General features: G+C 34.2%; 1 protein-coding gene across 3 annotated transcripts in view; it reads left to right on the top strand.

The window, feature by feature from the left end:
• The window catches only part of CUL2 (cullin 2), a 105,260-nt gene extending 83,456 nt beyond the window's left edge, over positions 1-21,804 (top strand). For all 3 annotated transcript variants that reach the window (XM_044229229.1, XM_044229228.1, XM_044229230.1), the window contains exons 10-21: positions 876-1,000; positions 2,672-2,779; positions 3,455-3,514; positions 4,232-4,360; positions 4,465-4,551; positions 5,566-5,718; positions 6,007-6,084; positions 11,052-11,118; positions 16,163-16,365; positions 18,262-18,363; positions 19,723-19,839; positions 20,875-21,804. In XM_044229229.1, the coding sequence (XP_044085164.1) occupies positions 876-1,000; positions 2,672-2,779; positions 3,455-3,514; positions 4,232-4,360; positions 4,465-4,551; positions 5,566-5,718; positions 6,007-6,084; positions 11,052-11,118; positions 16,163-16,365; positions 18,262-18,363; positions 19,723-19,839; positions 20,875-21,006 (1,361 nt within the window). In that variant the 3' untranslated portion in view covers positions 21,007-21,804. The remainder of the gene's footprint in view (positions 1-875; positions 1,001-2,671; positions 2,780-3,454; positions 3,515-4,231; positions 4,361-4,464; positions 4,552-5,565; positions 5,719-6,006; positions 6,085-11,051; positions 11,119-16,162; positions 16,366-18,261; positions 18,364-19,722; positions 19,840-20,874) is intronic.
• The last annotated feature ends 903 nt before the right edge of the window (positions 21,805-22,707 follow it).

Raw genomic sequence — 22,707 nt, forward strand, 5'->3', positions numbered from 1 at the left:
CCATTTTTATAAGTAGTTCAAAACAGGCAAAACTAATCTGTGGGTTGGTAATCATTATAGTGATTACCTGTGTAGAAGAGCAAGAGGAATAGGGATTGGGAGGAGGTATGAAAGGAGCATTTAGGTGTGGGAAATGTCTCTTTCTTACTCTGTGTGGTGATGACGTGGGTATGTATGTTCACTTGTGATAATTCATTGAGATATATACTTACAGTTTGTACACTTTTTATGTATGTGTTATGTTTCAATAAAAAGTTTAAAAAGCATTGCACTGAGACATCATTTTCATTTCTCAATGGGAAAGAGCAAAATGTTTGATTACATGTTGTTGGCAAGAGAACTTCCTATTATTGGGAGCTGTTTTATAAGGATCTGTCTATAAGATGAAGCTCTTGACACAATACTTCCACTTCCAGGAATTTATACCACAGATATCTTTGTCCATATACGGGATTATTAATTGTAATATTGTATTACCAAGGATTGGAAAAAAGCAAATTTGCATCAATTTTTAAGAAATTTTAATATAGCCATATAATGGGGGTGCTAATGCCGTTGTAAAATTACCTTTATATGATGACATAGAAAGATCTTTAAATGTTCTGTTCTGCAGTTGCAAATAATACATAAAATATGCTACACTATTTGTGTAAAAAGGTAGAGGGAAGACTATATTTGTTTGAATGTGTGTGAAACATCTTTGAAATGTTATTAACTGTAATATTGCTTTCCTGTTGCTGGTCAGGAGATGGGTGTAGGGCCCTTTCTTTGCATTCTCTTGTAATTCTGCATTTTGAACCAAATATTACCAAATACATTAAAATATTTTTTGAACTCTTTGGAAATTTGATAATCAAACTTCTTTTTCTCTTCAGACATGGCAAATATGTATGTGTTACTTCGTGCTGTGTCCACTGGTTTACCTCATATGATTCAGGAGCTGCAAAATCATATCCATGATGAGGGCCTTAGAGCAACCAGTAATCTTACTCAGGAAAATGTGAGTGATATAAGGAACTGGGTATTTTTCTCTTAATTAGATTATAATGGAATTTTTCTTGACTTTACTGTTTTCAACAATGCCAGAGAAAAATCCTGCCATGATAGCAAATGAAACATCTTTTTTTGTTTGTTTTAAGGTTTTGTTTATTTATTTGACAGACAGAGATCACAAGTAGGCAGAGAGGCAGGCAGAGACAGAGAGAGGGGGAAGCAGGCTCCCAGCTGAGCAGAGAGTTGATGTGGGGCTTGATCCCAGGATCCTGGGATCATGACCTGAGCCAAAGGCAGAGGCTTTAACTCACTGAGCCACCCAGGCACCCCAGCAAATGAAGTATCTTTATTAAAATGTTTTAAACCTGTAGTTGAAAAAAAAAATAATTAAACCTGTAGTTGGCCTCATTCTGGAATTACCACATTATTAGGAAATCATTGAATGAAATAGGTTTTCTCTTAGTCATATTGATGTGTTCATTGGGCAGTTGTTAAGTAACTTCTCACAGAAAAATATGTTTGCTGCTTCTAAGTGATTGTGTTTCTATGTAATTGGCATTAATAATTGTAGTGGTAATGGTATTAATCAGGGGTAATACAGGCAAGTTACAATTTGCTTTCTTTATATATGCTCCAAATTTGATAGCCCAGGAAACAATTTAGATTAAAACAATCTTCCCTAAATATATGCTTGCTACCCAAAATATCCAGCAGTGATCCTCATGTCCCTCATACTCATCTTTCTGAAGAGTTCCCTGCCAATTAAATGACTGCTTACAGCAAAGTATCTTTCCTCTCGAAATGTGTTACTATTGTCAAGTCTTGCTGTATCACCTTCTTTGTTATTACTTTAGTGATGGCTTAACCAGTAAGATAGACATGATGTGAAATGTTACTTCTCTTCCTGAAGTAGAGCTTTGGCTCTTCATTTCAGTAATTTCTATATGGACATCATTGTTCAGGAGCATTTATTAAATGCTGATCACTTCAGTGATTTTATGTTCTGCCAGTAGTGCATAAACAAAACCATTATTTTATGTTATTAGTCTTTTAGGTTTAGGGTGCTGAATGATACTGAGCAAAGAGGCATAGGGCGTGGTGTCAAGGATGGGGTGGGTGTATAAGAGAATACATCTGTAATAGACTCAAATAATTTTATGACACAGTTCCCTCCATTAAGTTCAAAAACTCACTTTTGCACTGCCACATACTTCTTACCTCTGAGATGTGGGAGAATTGGACTGCTTAGGTCAGGGATCTCTCTCTGTTTTCTCAGACTCTGGCTTTTTAACTCTTCTTTCACTCTCAGCCTTCAGTAGCTTTGAAGGCAGTTTTGGTTTATATAATCTTCTCTGAAAGTGGTAGGCCTGGTAGTTCGTTCAGAGGCTGTATCTTGTTACCCTGAAGATACGGTGTTCCAGTAGAGAGGAGTGTTTTTAGTGGGTTCTTCTGGCAGAATAACTCCAATCCTACATTTCTCATGTTGAATGACAGGTTAATTTCAATATCAAAGTTTTAGACTTTTCAGGTCATCTTAGCTAAAAACATTTTTGAGGGTTTGTGTGTGTGTAACATTAATTTGGGGAAAACTTTACACATAAACAATTTTTTAGTAAGCCTCATTTTATCCTTGAACTTCTTAAAAGGTGATCTTGTACTTTGTATTTCATATTTTTAGATGCCAACACTATTTGTGGAGTCAGTTTTGGAAGTACATGGTAAATTTGTTCAACTTATCAACACTGTTTTAAATGGTGATCAGCACTTTATGAGTGCATTGGATAAGGTAATTTTTAATACATAAATACATACAGTTTTCTTTAGGCAGTTTCAGAATAAGGGCTCCTAATTGTGTATATGATTTCTAATCGAGACAAAGTCAAAATAGAAATACAACTTTTAGATTAATAACTGAGTGATTAAATTGAATGCTTGAATTATATGGGAATTGAATTTCCCATGAGTATGCTATGTAGGGGGAAATTGCTAATAAATTAGTATCTTCTAAAAAAATGCTTGTATAATTTTAATATTCCTTAGTGCTGGTTTTTCCTTTGAATATAATACTAAGGTACTATACTGAATAATATTTGAAAAAGAAAAAGTATGTTTTCTAAATTTTTGGATTTTGGTATACTTTAAAATAAATTTTTTACATGGTTTTTGTAAGATTTTTAAAAATGTAGTCTCATTTTATCTGTGTTCAGATACCAGTAATGAATTATAGAGACTGTCTTTCGGTAGGAACAATATATACAATTTTTTATATAATTATTATGAGGGATACAGTTAGAAATTTAACCTGCATTAAATATGAAAACAGGAACACACTACCATTAGAATGCTGTGTTTTGTGTAAGACAGTAACTTTTAGATATACAGATTATAGCATACTGTATTGAACCAGCTGTACTTTTACCCCATTACTGGGGGCTAATTACTGGTCTGTTTTCTAATTTAGGCCCTCACATCAGTTGTAAATTACAGAGAACCCAAGTCTGTTTGCAAAGCACCTGAACTGGTAAGTTTTGATGGTTGCTTAAAAGTAATTTTATGGAAAATCAGTATTAGAAAAAGAAAACTGAGGAGAGCATCAAATTAATTTGGTTTTGTGTATCTTTCAGAAAAATAGATGAAATTAAATTATTAAAAATGATTGTGGACCTTGTATACACAAATTGTATAATTTGGCATTTATTTAAGGAATGCAATCGACCAGGTACTAAAGGAATAACTGACAAGGAAAATACTCCATTTCACAGTGTTTGGCATTTAAAATATGTGTGCTTTGGAGTAATTTGCATTACTTCTCCTAGGGATTTTACTGATTTTATTTGAAATCTAAAGGAAATTGTGCAGTAAATTTTTGATAGCCTTTACAGGAAACTGACATACCAAGGTTGTTGTAAGATTTTTAAAAAGTACTTATTTAATATAAAAAACTATCAGAGCTTCTCAAAACTCATCTGGGTGTTCTTTTGAAACTTTTATTATTATATCAGTGCTTTATTGGGCTCTACACATTGATTAGTTGTTTTTTGTTTTGTTTTGTTTTGTTTTTACCTTATAGAATATATTTTAAGTCCTTTGGGGCATGTTCATAATTTTTAAAACGGCTTTAGGATGGCAAAGACCCTATCCATTGATCTTACTCTGTATTGTTGCCACTTTGCCTCCTTTGAGGCACGATATGTACAGAAGGGCCCTTTCTAAAATTTACTGTCAATTTCTACTTGAGCTTGCTAAGTACTGTGACAACTTATTAAAGAAGTCAGCGAAGGGGATGACTGAGAATGAAGTGGAGGACAAACTCACGAGCTTCATTACTGTTTTCAAGTATATTGATGATAAAGATGTTTTTCAAAAGGTAAGTTATTAATAGAAAGCTTTGTGTTTTAATCAGCTTTGACTTAGTTTTGAACTTTAAATCATCAGAAAGAAGGTAATATTTAACAAAATTTTTTAATGCAGTTCTACGCAAGAATGCTGGCAAAACGTTTAATTCACGGGTTATCTATGTCTATGGATTCTGAAGAAGCCATGATCAATAAATTAAAGGTAACTTAAGCCTTTGATCTGATAATGTCCTAGAAATTATTCCATGAGCACATAAAGATATTCATTGCAGCATTATATGTAGTAACGAAATATTTCATTACTAGGTGACTGGTTAAAAAATAGAGTGTATATTTGCATGGTGGGATTGCAAATACTGAATTGAAAAGACAAAATCTCTCTCTTTATATTGATTTAGAATCATCCACAAGATATAAACCTGTGAACTTTATAAGAGACTTGTATTTACTTAATGAATGAATACACCTAAATTATTCCGTTCACAAGTTTTAGAGTGCAGTTGAATTTCAGGTCATTTTTACATCATTTTAGTGTACACACTGATGAGAGAAATAGTAATCGATTCATATTTATCCTGAGTTACTTAGTAGTTGATAATTCCTACATAGTAGTCATTAAATATACTATGTGGCCCTTTTTAAATATACCATTCAGTAGTTACCTTTTGATTTTTAAAAAATAATCTAAACACAAAACATTTTCTATCCCAAGATTAAAGATCCAGATTTTCTGACCTGCTGATGATACAGTTGAAAAATTTCAAGGAAGTGGATTTCTTCATTATTCAGTGGATAGTATTAAAAATATGCCTAAGTACCCTCCTGAAACTGACTAGTGATTCAAATATGCCTAGTCATCTTTCTAGGTATTTGATACTATAATACCTCATAAGGTATCTTACTTAGGGTAAATGGAGCATTTTGTAGTGTTGAAATAAGAAACATGAATTTATAGAAAAGTTTTTGTTTTAAAGGGAAATTTACTGTTTTATAAATCTGTGTTTTCATTTAGTCTGCATTGAAGAAGAAAAAATCTTTGTAAGGTTTTGTTTTGAATAGCTGCTTTGGATTATGAATAATACAGGCTTTTGGAGTAAGTACATAAGCAGGACCTTTGACCATAGGCCTATCGGTAGAAACACATTCTTAATAATCGATATGGTTTTTTATTTTTCTTTTTTAATCATGTATTTTTGAAAACTTTTTTCTTTTCCAGCAAGCCTGTGGTTATGAGTTTACCAGCAAGCTACATCGGATGTATACAGATATGAGTGTCAGTGCTGATCTCAACAATAAGTTCAACAATTTTATCAAAAATCAAGACACAGTAATAGATTTGGGAATTAGTTTTCAAATATATGTTCTACAGGTATGAGTATGTGTTCCATTCTGGGCATTTATTAACCATTTCAAATACTCTGATGCAGAGAATTAATGACTAGACGACTGATTACATTTCTTTCAATCAGTGGATGGTAGCTTCTAAAGTTACATGTTCTATTGAATTGAAATGAAATGTGTCACGTTAGAAATATTGATGGGTTTTATCAACATTTCAAGGAAGGTTAAAAAAAAAAGGTGCTTTAGTCACTTAAATAATTTTACAAATTGTTACTTTTAATTTAGATATTTATCTGTTGAACTTTTTTCCTTCTAGGCTGGTGCATGGCCTCTTACTCAGGCTCCTTCGTCTACATTTGCAATTCCCCAGGAATTGGAAAAAAGTGTACAGATGGTAAGTTTGCAGGAAATATGTTAGAAGACCAAACAAACTGTAATAATAGTCTTCATGTTATATTACTTTAAGTATAGTTCCAAAGTCTTAAGGGCTCATATGATATAAAAGTATATGCACAAATGATAGTTTGTCTGCTTGTAGGAAGAATGTATATTGTAGTTATTTAATACTAAAACTACAATGCTAAGGGTGTCATACAGTTCTTTGTCAAAGTGTGTCTCTTATTTTTATTAAATCTGCTCTTAAGCAGTTTTAAACTACAGAAATTATTAGAAGAAAGTTTAGAACACAGGACTTAAAACAGTCACTTTCTAATTTTTCATTTGAATTTGGAGACATTTTTATGCCTCCACATTTATCCCTTATAATAGTTATTTTTATTTCTGGCCTGTAATTTAGGTAAGTATATATGGAATGTGAAATAATCTAGAAAAAATGCTTTAAAGTGCAACTGAATATAAACCTTACTATAAATGCCTACTATAAAACATTTAAAGAGACTGTATCTTTACACTTTTATTGGGATATGGTTAATCTATCAGATGTCCTAGTCTGTTCAGGTTGCTCTAATAAAATACCACAGACTGGGCAGCTTATAAACAACAGAAATCTATTTCTCACAGTTCTGGAGCTGGAAACCTGAGATCAGGATGCTAGCATGGTCAGGAGAGGGCCCTCTCCAGGTCACAGACTTCTTGTGTCCTCACATAGTAGAAGGGGCTGTGGGGTCTCTTTTATAGTAAGCACTAATCTCATTTATGAGGGCTCCACCCTCATGATCTGAGACCTCCCAAAGGCCTCACCTCCTACTACTAACATATTGGGCATTAGGATTTTAGCATATGAATTTGGGAGGGACACAAATGTTCAAACCATAGCATTATATAATTAATTCATTTAAAGTATAGTTTCAGTGGTTTTTTAGTATATTCACAGTTGTGCAACCACGAGACACACACACATAGTATCAGAACATTCTTAATTGCCCCAGAATTGCCCCTCCAAAACCCCTACCCATTAATAGTCATTCTCTGTTTTCCCCCAGCACCCTTCCCCACCCCTCCCAGGTCCTAGGCAATCTACTTTCTTTCTCTGTAGATTTGCCTATTCTGGACACCTCACGTAGAGTCTTAACATTTGTAACTAACTTAATTCACTTTGCATAATGTCAAGGTTCATCCCATGTTGTCGCATGTATCAGTAGTTCTAGTGCATAGATGTACCACATTTTATTTGTCCATTCATTGGTTGATGGACATTTGGGTTGTTTCCATCTTTTTGGTATATGAAAATGCTACTATGAACATTCATGTACAGGTTTTTGAGTGGACATTTTTCACTTCTCTTGAAACTGACCCTTGATTTTCTAACTCACCAAAAGAGGTTTCTTATTTCTTGACTCGATGGAAGTTTAAATAGCAGTTTTTCTAGAGAAATTTTCATTATCGTATTTGGGCAGTAACTTGAGGTTGTGATCCAGTGAATTACGCATACATTATGAAGTTTAAAATGAAAATGGTATTTTATTACACTGTTCCCTAGAGATGTTTGCAGTTATTTGAGTCATTTTTTTTAAAGTGTGTTTTTTGTTTCTTTTAAAATGAGGATTATAAAGAAAATAACACAGTGTAGACTCTGAGTCATCATTTCCGATTTCCTATGTCTATTCTGCCATTTTCTATGCTCTTTGACTTTGGGCAAATACCTTTCTGATATTTCTGATGATAGGACTACTCAGTGTTGATACAAAATTAAAATGAAATAATGTAAAGCACTTAGCCTGGTATATAGTAAGTACTCAATAAATGGTAACTGATAGAGAGGAAGTAATAGTTATAGTAGTAGTGGTAATAGGAGAGTAGAGAAGTATAACAACCAGGTAGATTTCAAGATACCAAGCATTAGACTTTCAGACCAGAGAGTCTAACTTAAGGACTTCTTGGGTCTTATTTAGAAAGGCATGATAGCATGATCATCTTAAAAACTATTTGAAGAAAAGCACTCTGTTATGTGGGCAGGTTATTATGGGTTTTGCAAAAAGAATAGATGCAAGCTAGAGGTAGGAGATAGGGTAGCCAGGTAAGGCATTTTGATGTACTCACCTTTAGCAGTACTAAAACTTACTTCTTAAGAAGTAAGAATTGCAATTAAGGCAGAGAATAGTTGCTGCCAGAAATAGTTTCCTTCTGACTTTATGTTGTTGTTCTCTCCCCCCTTGAAATAATCATTTTCCCATAACACTTTTATTAACCCCTTCAACTTTTATTAATGTATAAACCTTCATCAGGATTCAATTTCCTCATTTGCAAACAAATAGTGGGTTCTTTTCTGACTATGAAATTATGATTCCAAGAGTATTATCCTCTCCATCTGGATTTTCTCTAATTACCAGTAGAGGGAGTTTGTCCTTCTATTTTTTCCTAGTAAATGCAAGTGTTCAGTTACCTAGGACTCAGAATCCATTGGTGTACTTAACAGAGTACATTTCCACATGTAAATTAATTCATCTTGCCTTAATGATCATTTATATATCTATCTTAAATATAGCTGTGTATTAAAAATTACTTCATTTTACACATTTGAATCTTAAAACTTGGAAATTAAGCTTTAATTAAAAGTAATTTATTTTGCATATTAGACCAATAAATCTTCATTGTTGTACTTCCTTTGTACCTGATCTACAAATCTGAATAATATCGAAGAAATACAAAGTATTATGTATTAATGCAGCTCTTTATTAGAAGTGAATATGAATTCTTTACTTTTTAAGGCCGTTTGAGGTGGTTTTTTTTTTTTTTTTTTTTAGATTTTGTTTATTTATTTGACAGAGAGAGAGAGACAGCAAGAGAGGGAACACAAGCAGGGGGAGTGGGAGAGGGAGAAGCAGGCTCTGCCAAGCAGGGAGCCCGATGTGGGGCTCGATTCCAGTACCCTGGGATTATGACCTGAGCTGAAGGCAGATGCTTAACAACTGAGCCACCCAGGTGCTCCCAAGGGCTTTTGAGTTCTAATTAATACCCTCACATGGTATTTAAAGGATGGTGTCCTAGCCTGACAGTTATTTATTTTAAAATGAGAAGTTTAGGCAAGGTATATATTTTACTAATAAACTTCGATAACATAATTGTTTAATGATAGAATGAAGCAAGGTTTTATAGCATTTGTCTTTGAATACCAGATGAATTTATAATGTTTCCATTTGGTGCTCAGTCTTTTGTTCTTGCGTAGTTATAGACATGAAAATCTTTGTAATCAGATTTAAAATTTAATGGTAAAGGAATGTTTTCTGCTGGCTTATCTATATCATTATCATTAAAACTTTATTGATAGTGCTAGTTGCTAGGAGTAGAAAGAGGCAAAACACTGCTTTCAGAGCTTGGAATATACATCGCGACGCAGGGCTTGATCCCTGAAATATACATCCTTGCGCTTAAATAATTTAGAAAATTTGGTTTTCTCAATTTCAAAATGTTTTATTTGCTTTTGTCCACAAAGTCATTATAAAGGTTTCATAATTAAATTAGGAGTTGCGGGGCGCCTGGGTGGCTCAGTGGGTTAAAGCCCCTGCCTTCGGCTCAAGGTCATGATCCCAGAGTCCTGGGATCGAGCCCCTCATCGGGCTCTCTGCTTAGCAGGGAGCCTGCTTCCTCCTCTCTCTCTCTGCCTGCCTCTCTGCCTACTTGTGATCTCTATCTGTCAAATAAAATAAATAAAATCTCTCTCTCTCTCTCTATATATATATATATATTAGGAGTTGCATAGTAGTAATTGAATTTTATTGACACCTTTGGAGGTTGTTAATTAGAGCCAACTTCTGGGTTACTTTTATGACATAATTTTGACTTTCATTTGTCTAGATTAGAACCATGCAGAAAATCCTAAGTATTTCAGGTGTCAGTCATTTCCTGTTTATCATGCAAGGGGGTTGGTGGATTTGTACCATTGGAGGGAAAGCATGCTCAGCAAGTTTCAGCTTACGAGGACTAAGCAAATGTGGAATGGACTGCTGAAAAAATTCACTAATTATTTTGGCTGGCAGGTCAAACATTGCTGATTGCTTTATTGAAATTTTGTTATGGGAGTACTGGATGTTAGGTTTGATACACAATTAAAATCTTTAGTTGTAAATATTACATGTGGCACATCATTCTGAAAGTATGCCCACAATTTTGAATTGTGACATGATGTGTTTGCTTATTTTTCGGTTTTACAATGATATTGAGTGTTTCGGTTTTTTGTTTGTTGTTGTTGTTATTTTACATTTCAGTATCATTTTCTCACTATGTATTTATGTACTGACTCTTTGAAAGATATGTTTTGAATTGATGTCCTACAATTACACATTCAATTCAAGGAAGGAGTTTTTTTAATTTCAAAGCAACATTAATAGAATGTTAAATTTTTTACAATAATGTCAACAAAAGATGGTACAAAGATGAGTACTTTGAAGCTTTGTTTGTATTAGTGTTTGGCTGGATATGGAAATTAAATTGTAGTTATCACCTTATAGGTAATCACAGAAATATTAACCTGTCACTTCAGCAAGGGCATATGTTGGCAAATAGGAAAATAAAAATGAAGGTATGATTTGCATTTTCATATTGAAATTTATATGATGGTATTTTGGGTCAGTTATTAGTATTTATAAAGTCCAAATTGCTGTCATTCGAAACTGATAATTAAGCATTGACTGTCATTTCTGAATTTATACATAAAGTCAAATGTGGAGGGTTGTAGTTTAAGGGAGAGAACCCTGGACAAAATTGTAAGTGAAAAGAGCTGCACTAATATTTGTATGATCTTGGTCAGGGACTTGCATGGATATGTTTTCTCATCTATAAAATGAGTAAGTACACCAGATGGGTTATAATGTCTTTTCTAACATCAACTTTTTTTGTATAGTAATAGCTAAGTAAGTTATATTACAGTAGCTGAAAATAATTAATTTTTTTTCTTTTTTACAGTTTGAATTATTTTACAGCCAGCATTTCAGTGGAAGGAAACTTACGTGGTTACATTATCTCTGTACAGGTAATACACATTTCATTATATCTAGTGAAATTTACTGATATAAATATCTTAATAATATAGGAAAGGATTTCTTATAGCCTAATGATAGTTTTTTTCCCTAATGATGGCTTTTAATCTCTTTTTCTCTGTCTACCCTGCTAGTTATTATTAAAGCAACTATTAATGAAGTTTAAGTTCAGCACTTTTTTTTTTTTAAGATTTTTATTTATTTATTTGAGAGAGAGCATAAGCAGGGGGAGGAGCAGAGGGAGAGGGAGAAGCAAACTCCCCACAGAGCAGTGTGCCCAAAGCAAGGCTCAATCCCAGGACCCCAGGATCATGACCCAAGTTGAAGGCAGATGCTTAAATGACTGAGTCACCCAGGCACCCCAAGTACAGCACTTTTTAGTAGTGCCTTGTAAATTTATGCTGCTTATATTTTATTACTGCTTATTAAGAAAGTTTCTGAATTTTATAATAGTTTATTACATTTCTGTAACACACCAGTTTATCTAGACATTAGAAATTTTATCTAGAAACCAAGACTTGACAAGTCAGATACTCCTAAAAAAACTGTTTCCCTAAATATGTCAGAAAACCTCAGAAAAAAAAATTTTTTGTCATCATTAATCACCTTTATTCTTGGCTCAGATTTTTCACCCTCAAAATAGTGTACATTTTTCCACTCACTTTTTTTTTTTCCTCACCATAGCACATACCCTCCCCAATGTCCATCACCCAGCCACCCCATCCTTCCACCTCCCTCCCTTCCAGCAACCCTCCGTTTGTTCCCTGAGATTAAGAGTCTCTTATGGTTTGTCTCTCTCTCTGGTTTTGCCTTGTTTCATTTTGCCTTCCCTCCCCCTGTGATCCTCTGTCTTGTTTCTCAAATTCCTCATATCAGAGAGATACGATAATTGACTTATTTCACTAAGCATAACACCTTCTAGTTCCATCCATGTCGTTGCAAATGGCAAGATTTCATTTCTTTTGATGGCTGCATAGTATTCCATTATATATATTTTTTATATATATATATATATATATATCTCCCATCTTTTTTATCCATTCAGATGTTGATGGATATCTAGGCTCTTTCCATAGTTTGACTATTGTGGACTTTGCTGTTATAAACATTGGGGTATACGTGCCCCTTCAGATCACTACATTTGTATCTTTAAGGTAAATACCCTGTAATCCAATTGCTGGGTCAATAGCGTAGCTCTATTTTCAACTTTTTGAAGAACCTCCATGCTATTTTTCAGTGTGGCAGCACCAGGGAAATTTCTGTAAGCATTATAGCATTGTAAGGAGATCTAACCATTTGATTTTTATTTGTGGTGCTGTTGTGCACTGCAATAGCAAATGCTTTTCCCAAAATGTCACAATTAATTTCCAGTAGTTTCTAATTTTAGAAAAGTTTAGTTAGAATCCAGTCCTTTGCTTCTTTCTGGAACCGTTGTACACTTATGTGATAGTAGGATTACTACATGAATGATTATAGACTGTGTGCAGTTGCTCTGAGTTGCCTGAAGATGTTAGCCAAAGCAAACACTCAAATTCTCTTTCCTATTGTTAAAACTATGCTTTGAAAATGCATTGAATCAACTTAGCCTTTGTATAAGGAAAGGAGGGTATATGTATCTCTTAGAAATGATGTAAGAAAATTTGATCAATCAAGTGCCATTAACCTTTATTAGGAAATTCTGTTCACTTACATAAGAGAAATTTCATTATGAGAAACTTAATTTCTTTTCAGTGCCATTTATTTGACCAATTTATATTTGTAATATAATGTGTCATTATGTTGGTAATACATATCAGTACATAATTGGTACATGGTAATACATACTTATACAAGTTTATCTGTATTAAGTAAGTTGGGCTTTTACCTTTTTTCAGCAGTTTGTGAAATAGATATGATATTCTTAATAAGCGGGTCAGTTTGTACTTGACCTTTCATTTTACATCTGTTGTGAATTTTTTCTACTCTCATTTATCAAATATAATTGGTTTTAAGGAAAAAAATTGCTCAACCAGTTTTATTTGTATTTATTTATTTTTAAAGATCTGTTTATTTTAGAGAGAGAGAGTGCACAAGTGGGAAGGAGAGAGGAAGAGAGAATCTCAAGCAGATTCCCTGATAAGCAGGAAGCCCAACACGGGGTTCAATCTCACAGCCCTGAGGTCACGATCTGATCTGAAACCAAGAGTTGGACGCTTAACTGACTGCACCACCCAAGCACCTCACTCACCCTGTGTTTTAGATAACTAAAAGAATTTCTCATACATCTTAATGTACTTGAGTTTAATTTAGTTTTACTTCCCCTGAATGTCTTGCGGAGTTTAAACTCTCCTTTTTTCTCTCATTATCTCAGCAATAATCAGCCTGTCTCCTAAAGTATTTTGTGAGGGGCTCATTTTTTTGGTGTTCAGCAATTAATTGTATATAGAAATAAAGAAAAGACTATGTATATAGTTTTTGCCATTGGAATTTGACCTGAAAAGTATTACCATTAATACCTAAATAGGAAAGAAATCAATATTCTTTTCCTGTTTTTGAATAGTACTAAATTCCTAAGCTGGTCCATAATAACCAGATTTTTGGAACTTGTCGTTTGTTCACTTTTTTCGGTCTTACTTTACTGTTGTGTATATGTGTCTTAATTAAAGCCAAAGAGTTTATTCCTTTGCAAGAGAGATGTTAGCCTTGTATATTCATCAGTTATTTAGTGTATCTAGTTTAGTTATTTAGTTTTGTTTCTCATTCATTTACTCATTAATAAAATGTTCTCAAACACTGTCCACCATTAAGCTTCTTGTTCTGGTGTCTTCACATTTATCACAAGGTTCCAGAGCTCCTTTAAAACCTTGGCTCTGTTTCTGGACTGATTACTTAGAATTCTGTTTCTCAAGAACCCCTAACGTTCATATTTACACATATAATCAAAATTACTCTTTCCTAGTCCATTTCCACATTTCCAGGTATTTTTTGTATTGTAATCCAGGAGTCTTTACAAATGGTTGGAGATGGGGTATCAAGTGGTATTTGGAGGAAGTTAGAATCAGAAGATGTAGGATTATTAGCCTATTAAGTCTATAACCTTGAGCTTAGTCTGTAACCTTAACTTCTTTGAGCCTATTTCTTCATCTTTATCTTTGGAAAATTCATTTATCAATTCAGAGGATCATCTTCTTTCTTTCTAGTACTGCTGTATGCCAAGTACAGATAAAATATAGAGCCTCAGCCCTCAAAAAGCTCATACATGGGAGAACAGACAAGTAAATAATTATGGTAAATGTTTTGGATATTATAATCGAGAGGCAAGCCCAGGGTAAAAGTTTCCCACAGATTGGTGGTAGCAGACAGTCACTGGTAAAGGAAAGCTTCTGAGTAAATAACATCCAAACTTGGTTTTCAAGGGTGAATAGGATTTAGCCAAGATAGGCAAAGAAGAATGTTGAGAACATATTACCAACAGAGGTAAGAATTTTAAGAAGTAAGCAACTATGTTATGAGATGTGATAGAATGAGAGAATGATGAAAATGCTACTGGAATGTCTTTTTAAAAAATTTTATTTATTTATTTATTTTTTAAAAAGATAATTCCTTTTTTTTTTTAATTTAATTTATTTTTTCGACAGAGAGAGATCACAAGTAGGCAGAGAGGCAAGCAGAGAGAGAGAGGAGGAAGCAGGCTCCCCGCCAAGAAGAGAGTCTGATGTGGGGCTCGATCCCAGGACCCTGGGATCATAACCTGAGCCGAAGGCAGAGGCTTTAACCCTCTGAGCCACTAAGGGGCCCCATGAAGTTTCTTTTTTTTTAAAGATTTTATTTGTTGGGGTGCCTGGGTGGCTCAGTGGGTTAAAGCCTCTGTCTTTGGTCATGATCCCAGGGTCTTGGGATCGAGCCCCGCATCGGGCTCTCTGCTCAGTGGGGAGCCTGCTTCCCTTCCTCTCTCTGCCTACCTCTTTGCCTGCTTGTGATCTCTGTCTGTCAAATAAATAAATAAAATCTTAAAAATATATATATTTTATTTATTTGACAGAGAGACACACAGCAAGAAAGGGAACACAAGCAGGGAGAGTGGGAGAGGGAGAATCAGGCCTTCCGCAAAGCAGGAAGCCCAATGCTGGGCTTGATGTGGGGCTCGATCCCAGGACACTGGCATCATGACCTGAACCAAAGGCAGACTCTTAACTCTTAACAACTGAGCCATCCAGGTGCCCCAAGAAATACTGTCAGTAAACCACAGCTTTATACTTTAGGAAGCAGTTCATTGACTTGCATTAGCTTTTTATTTTCCATGCTATGTGTGCATTCATGTTTGTCATACTGTTTTTTATAAACTTTTCAGTGTGCTGTCTCCCTGGGATGTTGCAGAACCATAAGTGTGCCTAAACCTGCTGTATCCTTCATAGCTTTCAGGGTAGTGTAGAATCTAGAACTTTTTTATTCTGTCAACTATTTCAACAAAATAATGGATCTGCCTTTTTGTCTCTCCTTCCAATTGTTTGCCCCTAGGAAGTTACTGGGAGGATTAATGTTTGTTTAATGGGACAAAATAGCATTGTTAAATTTTAGTAGAAACTGTGGGTTAGAGCCATTGGAGAAACATCTCCTATATGCTTGTAGACCTCCCGGAGTGCTTGAACATTGCCAGATAGAGAAAGCACATGAGGTGATTATGGGTCACAAGCTGTCCGTCTCCCGCTTTGTCTATCTGCCCATTTCTCCTCCTACCCTCACCTCCTCTTAATTGCTTTTTCTTGCCTAAGTCATAGCTTTTCTAGTAACATTTAAAGACATTGTTACCTACTGGTAGAGGTATGGTAGTTTAATTGTGATTTATACTACACACTGAGAACTAATAGCCCTCTCTCCATGCCCCCCAAACAAACAAACTGATTACACTGCTAACAAGAATGGCTTCATAACAATTTAATAAGTCCTTGGTTCATTCTTCCAGGAGAAAGTAGCTGAAATAAACAGTTATTACTCAAGTAATTTTGAAATGTTTCTTTGAATGATCAGTTTATTGTTACAATTTTGTTTTAATTGTAGGTGAAGTTAAAATGAACTATTTGGGCAAACCATATGTAGCCATGGTTACTACATACCAAATGGCAGTTCTTCTTGCCTTTAACAACAGTGAAACTGTCAGCTATAAAGAGCTTCAGGACAGCACTCAGATGAATGAAAAGGAACTGACAAAAACAATCAAATCATTACTTGATGTGAAAATGATTAACCATGATTCGGAAAAGGTATGGGGGTGGTATTTCAAGGAATTTAAGCATTATTAACATTATATCTTTTTCACGAGATGTTCTGAGTTTTTAAAGTGAGGTTATAATTGGTAATGCCTTTTGTACTTTGGAAAGCGCTTGAGTCAGCTAACAATGCTGCAGGCTCCTTATAGCTATGAGTTTCTGGAATCACAGAGAAGTTGGTGCCTATGTGCACTTTATAGTTTGATTTCATTTATCCTGTACTGTGACAGTGTACTGAAAATTGTGAAAGAATTGCCATCAGGTGGATTCTGATTAACTGATGTTAAAAACTAGTGTTTGACTTTTTCATGTATTTAATTGATATTTAATTACATACTTCTGTAATAGGAAATGACCACTATTGATATTTGTATGCATAGTTAGCTTGTGTGACCATCCTAAATGCTCTCACTCTCCTGTCCCTTCATTCCAGGATTTAACTAATAACCACCATATATTTGTACTGCCTGTCACAAGAATAGCAAGCTAGTAATACACTTCTTTTCTTTTTAGCTTTTTTTCCTGATAACAAGTTTTTGTTATTGTTATAGTATATCTTGGATATTTAAGTGGTTCAGAAGCAACAGATGTGAGTTAAATCTCCTAAAACAAATTGTGCCTATAAGAAAAAATTCTTGTAAATGAGGTGTCATTTTTATTTTGGTGAAGTTAATAGCCTACTATTGCTGTCCTCAGTTCATTTAATTGATGATATATTTTTTTAAGATTGATTTATTTGAAGGGGGTGGGAGGGGCAGAGGGAGAAGAAAATCCTAAGCAGACTCCCTGCTGAGTGCAAAGCCCAACATGGGGCTCAGTCTCATGACCTGAGTGAAACCAAGAGTCAGACACTTAACTGCTTCATCCAGGTGCTCCTAATTGATGGTATTTTGTAGCCTATAACTGAACAGCTTTAATGGCGTATATTCTGAAATTCAAATCAGGCTTTTCTTAATACTGAGAAATGATTAATTTTTCTGACTTCAGAATCCTAACAAAATACTAAATTCTTAATATTTTAATTAAGTCAAGTAATTATAAGTTAAGCATTTTTTTTAAAACCTGAAGTTTGTTAAATTTGTAAGCTAAATTAAGTATCTAAGAAGCTGTATAGTTTTCTAAAATGTATTACTTTAACTGCCCAGAAATGTACAAAATATAGATTCTTGTTTGCACATTAAATTTTAATTATGAATCTGCCATTCCTTAGCAGAACTTGTAGCTTATTATTGAGAGTGAGTTCATTTGCCAGGTGCTTTTTGATCCTGCTGATAAGAAAACTCACTGTATGATCAGAGTGGCTTTTTTAAGCCTGATAAAGAAGTTTTGATTATAAAAATTAGCTTAACAACTTTAACTTGAGAAAAGGCCACTTGCTTCAGGTAGATTGAATAAAACATGAGTTCAAGGGTAAGCTTCATCAGAACCACACAGGGTCACGTGTGCCACTGGAAACTACTTCCTTCTGTCGTCCGGTTATTTATAATCTGTATTTTGTTATTACAATACTTTAAAAGACATTTGGTTGCTCACTTTTTCAAAATGGGGTGATAGAAAAACTATGAGCCTAGTAGTTCATAAGAATTAAAATGTTAAATTCTGTTTAAACCAATGAGCTATGACTGTTTATCCAATGCTTATGTATAATAGTCGGGCCAAGAAATAGCTTATTTCTAAATCTAAACAGATTAAAATTCAAGTGTAAAATTAGAATTGATTTTAGCTTCTTTTCTTTCCTTGACAGAAGACAGTTACTTTTCTCTTAAATAATTCTTTATAATGTGAAATTAGTCTTCCTTAGTCATTTAAGTTTATGGCACATTATTTACAGCAACTCTTATTTAATTATTTTAATTTTTATAAACATAAATGAATTATTTTTAATTGTAGGAAGACATTGATGCAGAATCTTCATTTTCATTAAATATGAACTTTAGCAGTAAAAGAACAAAATTTAAAATTACTACATCAATGCAAAAAGACACACCACAGGTAAGTGATTTTTAATGTCATTTCTTTTGGAAAGATTTGAGCACTGGACTTCACAAGTGGTAACTGAGATAATGCAAAACTTTGCACATCAAAATTAATAATGCGATGCATTTTTCTGGTTTATTCTCTGAATTTACTAATCTTGCAAACAAAACTGCTGCCAGTATCTTAGATTATAAAAATAGTAATATAATGGGTATCTAAGGAAAAAGGTGTTACACTATACGCATACTTACTTTCAGACTATATTAAAATGTGGAGTGTTGCTTGGATTCTTCACAAAAATTTTTACCTTGAGTAGTAATATAATGTCGCGTATCTTTTATTTGTAAAATAAGGGAAAGCTTTATCACATTTTTTCAAAGAAGTCTTTAGAAGTGTTTCTCAGAATTCATGTGCAAATGAACCACTTGGGATATTGTTAATGTTCAGAGTGTGATCTAGTAATGTCCAGAGTAGGGTTCAAACTACCAGATGAGCTGGTTTGCAAGGTGAACATCTACTGCTGATCTTTTTTTTTTTTTAAGATTTTATTTATTTATTTGACAGATAGAGATGACAAGTAGGCAGAGAGGCAGGCAGAGAGAGAGGAGGAAGCAGGCTCCCCGCTGAGCAGAGAGCCGGAAGCGGGGCTCGATCCCAGGACCCTGGGATCATGACCCGAGCCGAAGGCAGAGGCTTTAACCCACTCAGCCACCCAGGCGCCCCTCTTTTAACTCAGTAATGATTATTGCTTTGTTATGGGATAGCCTGGTAATGTCACTTAAGTTTCTCGATTACCTTCTATGTGCCACCCTATCCTTGGTCAGAATGTAAAGTTACATAAGATGTCAGTCACTCTTCAGGAGCTTACTCCCTCACGGGGAGACCAGTGTCAGCTAATCGTTAATTAAATTTGAACCCTAAAATGTTTGCGATCCCATTATTCTCTATACTAGTGAATACTAATTTGTAATTTGTGGATTGTATTTTATCTTTTATTTTATTTTTAAAAAAGATTTTATTTATTTATTTACTTATTTGAGGGGAGAGCAGCAGAGGAAGATTGAGAGAGAATCTCAAGGAGAAATCTTGAAAATTAACTGTTCTATGTCATTTAGGTTCTACTTTATTGCTTGTTTACTTGAAATACATTTTACAAGAGCGTTTTTTTTTATAACCTTCCAACTTTAACCCAAGAAATTATAAATAACTCACTGTAGATACTCATTTGGTAATTTTTATGTGATAATGGGCATATGATAACTGTATAATTTGATGCTCAGTATTGATGGGAAGTTTATGTAAACTCACTGATAAAATGAATTATGAAAGATTCAGTGACTTAATGTCTCATTTGCTTTTCCCCCTGTGAAACAGGAAATGGAGCAGACGAGAAGTGCCGTAGATGAGGACCGGAAAATGTATCTCCAGGCTGCTATAGTTCGTATCATGAAAGCACGAAAAGTACTTCGGCATAATGCCCTTATTCAAGAGGTAAAAGGAGGGGAAGCCCTCAAGGCTTTGTGAGATAACCAGTATTATCAATGAATGGATTAGGAATGTTTCTTTGTCAAATGGTACATAAATAGTAGGATTCCAAAAGAGCATAAAGAAATGCCTCATTACTTAATGAAAACAGTACTTACTTATAATTTCAGTATTAAGTTCAAGTTTGCTTTGGCTCAGATTTAGAGGCCTGAAGTTCACCAATATTTTGAGTCTTTTGTCCAGTTATTGGAGGAAATTGATGATTTCAAATATTCATTCATTCCATAAATATATGAGTGTCTACATGTGATATAGTGCTGTGCTAGTCATTAGGAATGTGATGCAGAGTAACCCAAGATGTGGTTCCTGCCTTTTTGAAGTTCACCTTCTAATAGGGAAGAACTACATTATTGAAATAGTATGCAAGCTAAATAAAAAATTACATTAACATGCACTGAAAAAGAGCTACAGTAGTATAAGAATGTACACAAAAGTATTGACTCAGGGGATGTTGGGGAAAGCTTTCTTGAGAAAGTGTTTCGTTCAGCTAGGACCTGGAAGGTAAGTGAGGTTAAGTAGGAGCTGGAGCATGTGGATGTGTATTTAGATAGATGAATTAATTTATAGTTTAATTTAGTTATGGATGAATATTACTGGATTTTGCTCTGTGTTCTGCTTTGTAATTCCTTCACAACAGAAACATTAGACTTTTTTCTTATTTTGCATTAAATTTTTTTTGTCATCAAACCTTGAGCTCATTGTTTCCTCTCTCCTTGTGCACTGCCATACGAGCTTAAAAAATTCAGGACTGTTCATGGGATTCATTTGCTTGATGTATCACATCCATCCATTTAGGATGATTTTATTCATTTTAATCAGTATGATTTCATAACTACTTTAAGTACATTTTTCCCATATGGGTTAGGTCTGTTTGATGGGACCTCAGTACATCTGAGGCACTTTCACAGCTGATTGGTTAAAAGTAATTATTTATAGCTTACTAATTAGCAGTACTTTGACATCCCTGTCTCTCTTACACAGGTGATTAGCCAGTCAAGAGCTAGGTTTAATCCTAGCATCAGCATGATTAAGAAGTGTATTGAAGTTCTGATAGACAAACAGTACATCGAGCGCAGTCAAGCGTCAGCAGATGAATACAGTTACGTAGCGTGATGTCGCTCTCCTCTAGTGTGAGTGTGAGAAGATCATTGCCATCACCATTTGGTGTGTTCCTGTGGGAAAAAGCAGGCCTGTGCCTCCATAATTTGGTCATTTGGCAGCCCCTGTTTTTCTGCTGTTTACAACATCACCAGTGCCACGTCATGAGCGTCAGAGAAAATGCCTAGAGATATTTCAAGCTCATGTCATTATGACATTTCTTAAAACTTTATTAAAAGAATGAGTGAAGTATTGCTGAAATGTGGGAATTTGGTTGGGTACCATGCTTTTTCTCCCCTTCACGTTTGCAGTTGATGTGTTTTTTTTTTTTAATGTATCTTAAAGAACATAAAATAAAAAACTTAAATATTGTAATATGACAGATAACATAATAATTGTATCTACATTAAAATGACAAACATGATATTGCTGCTTGTCAAATAAAAAAAATAAAGAAATAGAATGCCTTTTTTATGTGGATGGAGTATCACATCTAATAGTATATGTATAAATGTTTTCATGAGTCATCAAAGCAGCTAATGCAGCTTTAGTTGCATTTTTATCTGAATGGTTTAATTCACTTTTACTCCTACTTGAGTCCTACATGAAAAATGTCTAGATTGTTGTACTTGAATGCATAAAAATGCATTCAACATAAAGAATGTTTTATTTTCATGGATTGGAACTACGTTGGATATGAGTGTTTTGGATGTTGAAGATTTATTCTATCAAGAGTTTCTGGTGATACGCTAACACCACAGAAATAAAGGATGAGGAGAATATGTGGTGGCCTCAGGTCTGGCATAGAAAGAGTTTCTCACTCAAAATTTGTCTTCTGTTTTCATAATACCTTAATTCTAATATAGACAAATACCGCAGCTCTCTTACCTCCCCTTCTACCTTTCTCTGAGTTGTAGGAGATCCTGGGATACCCATGTATTCTTTCCATTTTCCTACCTATATATTACCCATACAACCCTAACATTTTGACACTAGATTGACTCTCACAAGTCACAGGTGTGCTTAGCAGTGCATAACCTAAGTACTGTTGGGGGGGGGTTTGTTTTTTTGGTCTGTATGGTGCATTACACCAGGTGCCACTTATATAGAGACATGAAATTCCACTATTTTGTTTATTATATATATATTAACAGCAGTATTAGAATACTCTGGTCTATTGTATTTATTACCTCTCTACCCCACACCACTACGACACACATAATGTGATTTTTTTAAGCTGGAATATTTTAATGCATTTCCACATGAATCATTTTACTTATAATACTTAAGTTTGTGTCTCTGACCAATAAGATCTTTTTTAAAAAACAACAAAAACACAACTATAATGGCGTTTTTATACCTAACAAAAATAATAATTACTTAATATCATCTAGTATGTGGTCCATATTCAGATTTGTTGCAAAATGGCTTCTGCAGTTGGTTTGTTGGATTGCACTTTCTCTGACTCGTGTCTCTTTAAGTGTTGAAAAAAACTACCGAACTTCCAACGACTTACTTCTATACTGTATTTCTCATTTTACCCTTCTTCCTAGAGAGGAAGTAATGGCAAACCATAGAATATTGTACATGCAATGTCGAAAAACAAACCTTTGTTTTGATAACTTGTTGATAAAGTTTCCAAATTGATTCTTTTTTTCCTTAAATATTTATAAATGTTAAATTTAAGTCTTATCTTGGTATCTAAATTGTCAAGAA

Source organism: Neovison vison, chromosome 12 (assembly GCF_020171115.1).
Source record: "Neovison vison isolate M4711 chromosome 12, ASM_NN_V1, whole genome shotgun sequence".
NCBI lineage: Eukaryota > Metazoa > Chordata > Mammalia > Carnivora > Mustelidae > Neogale > Neogale vison.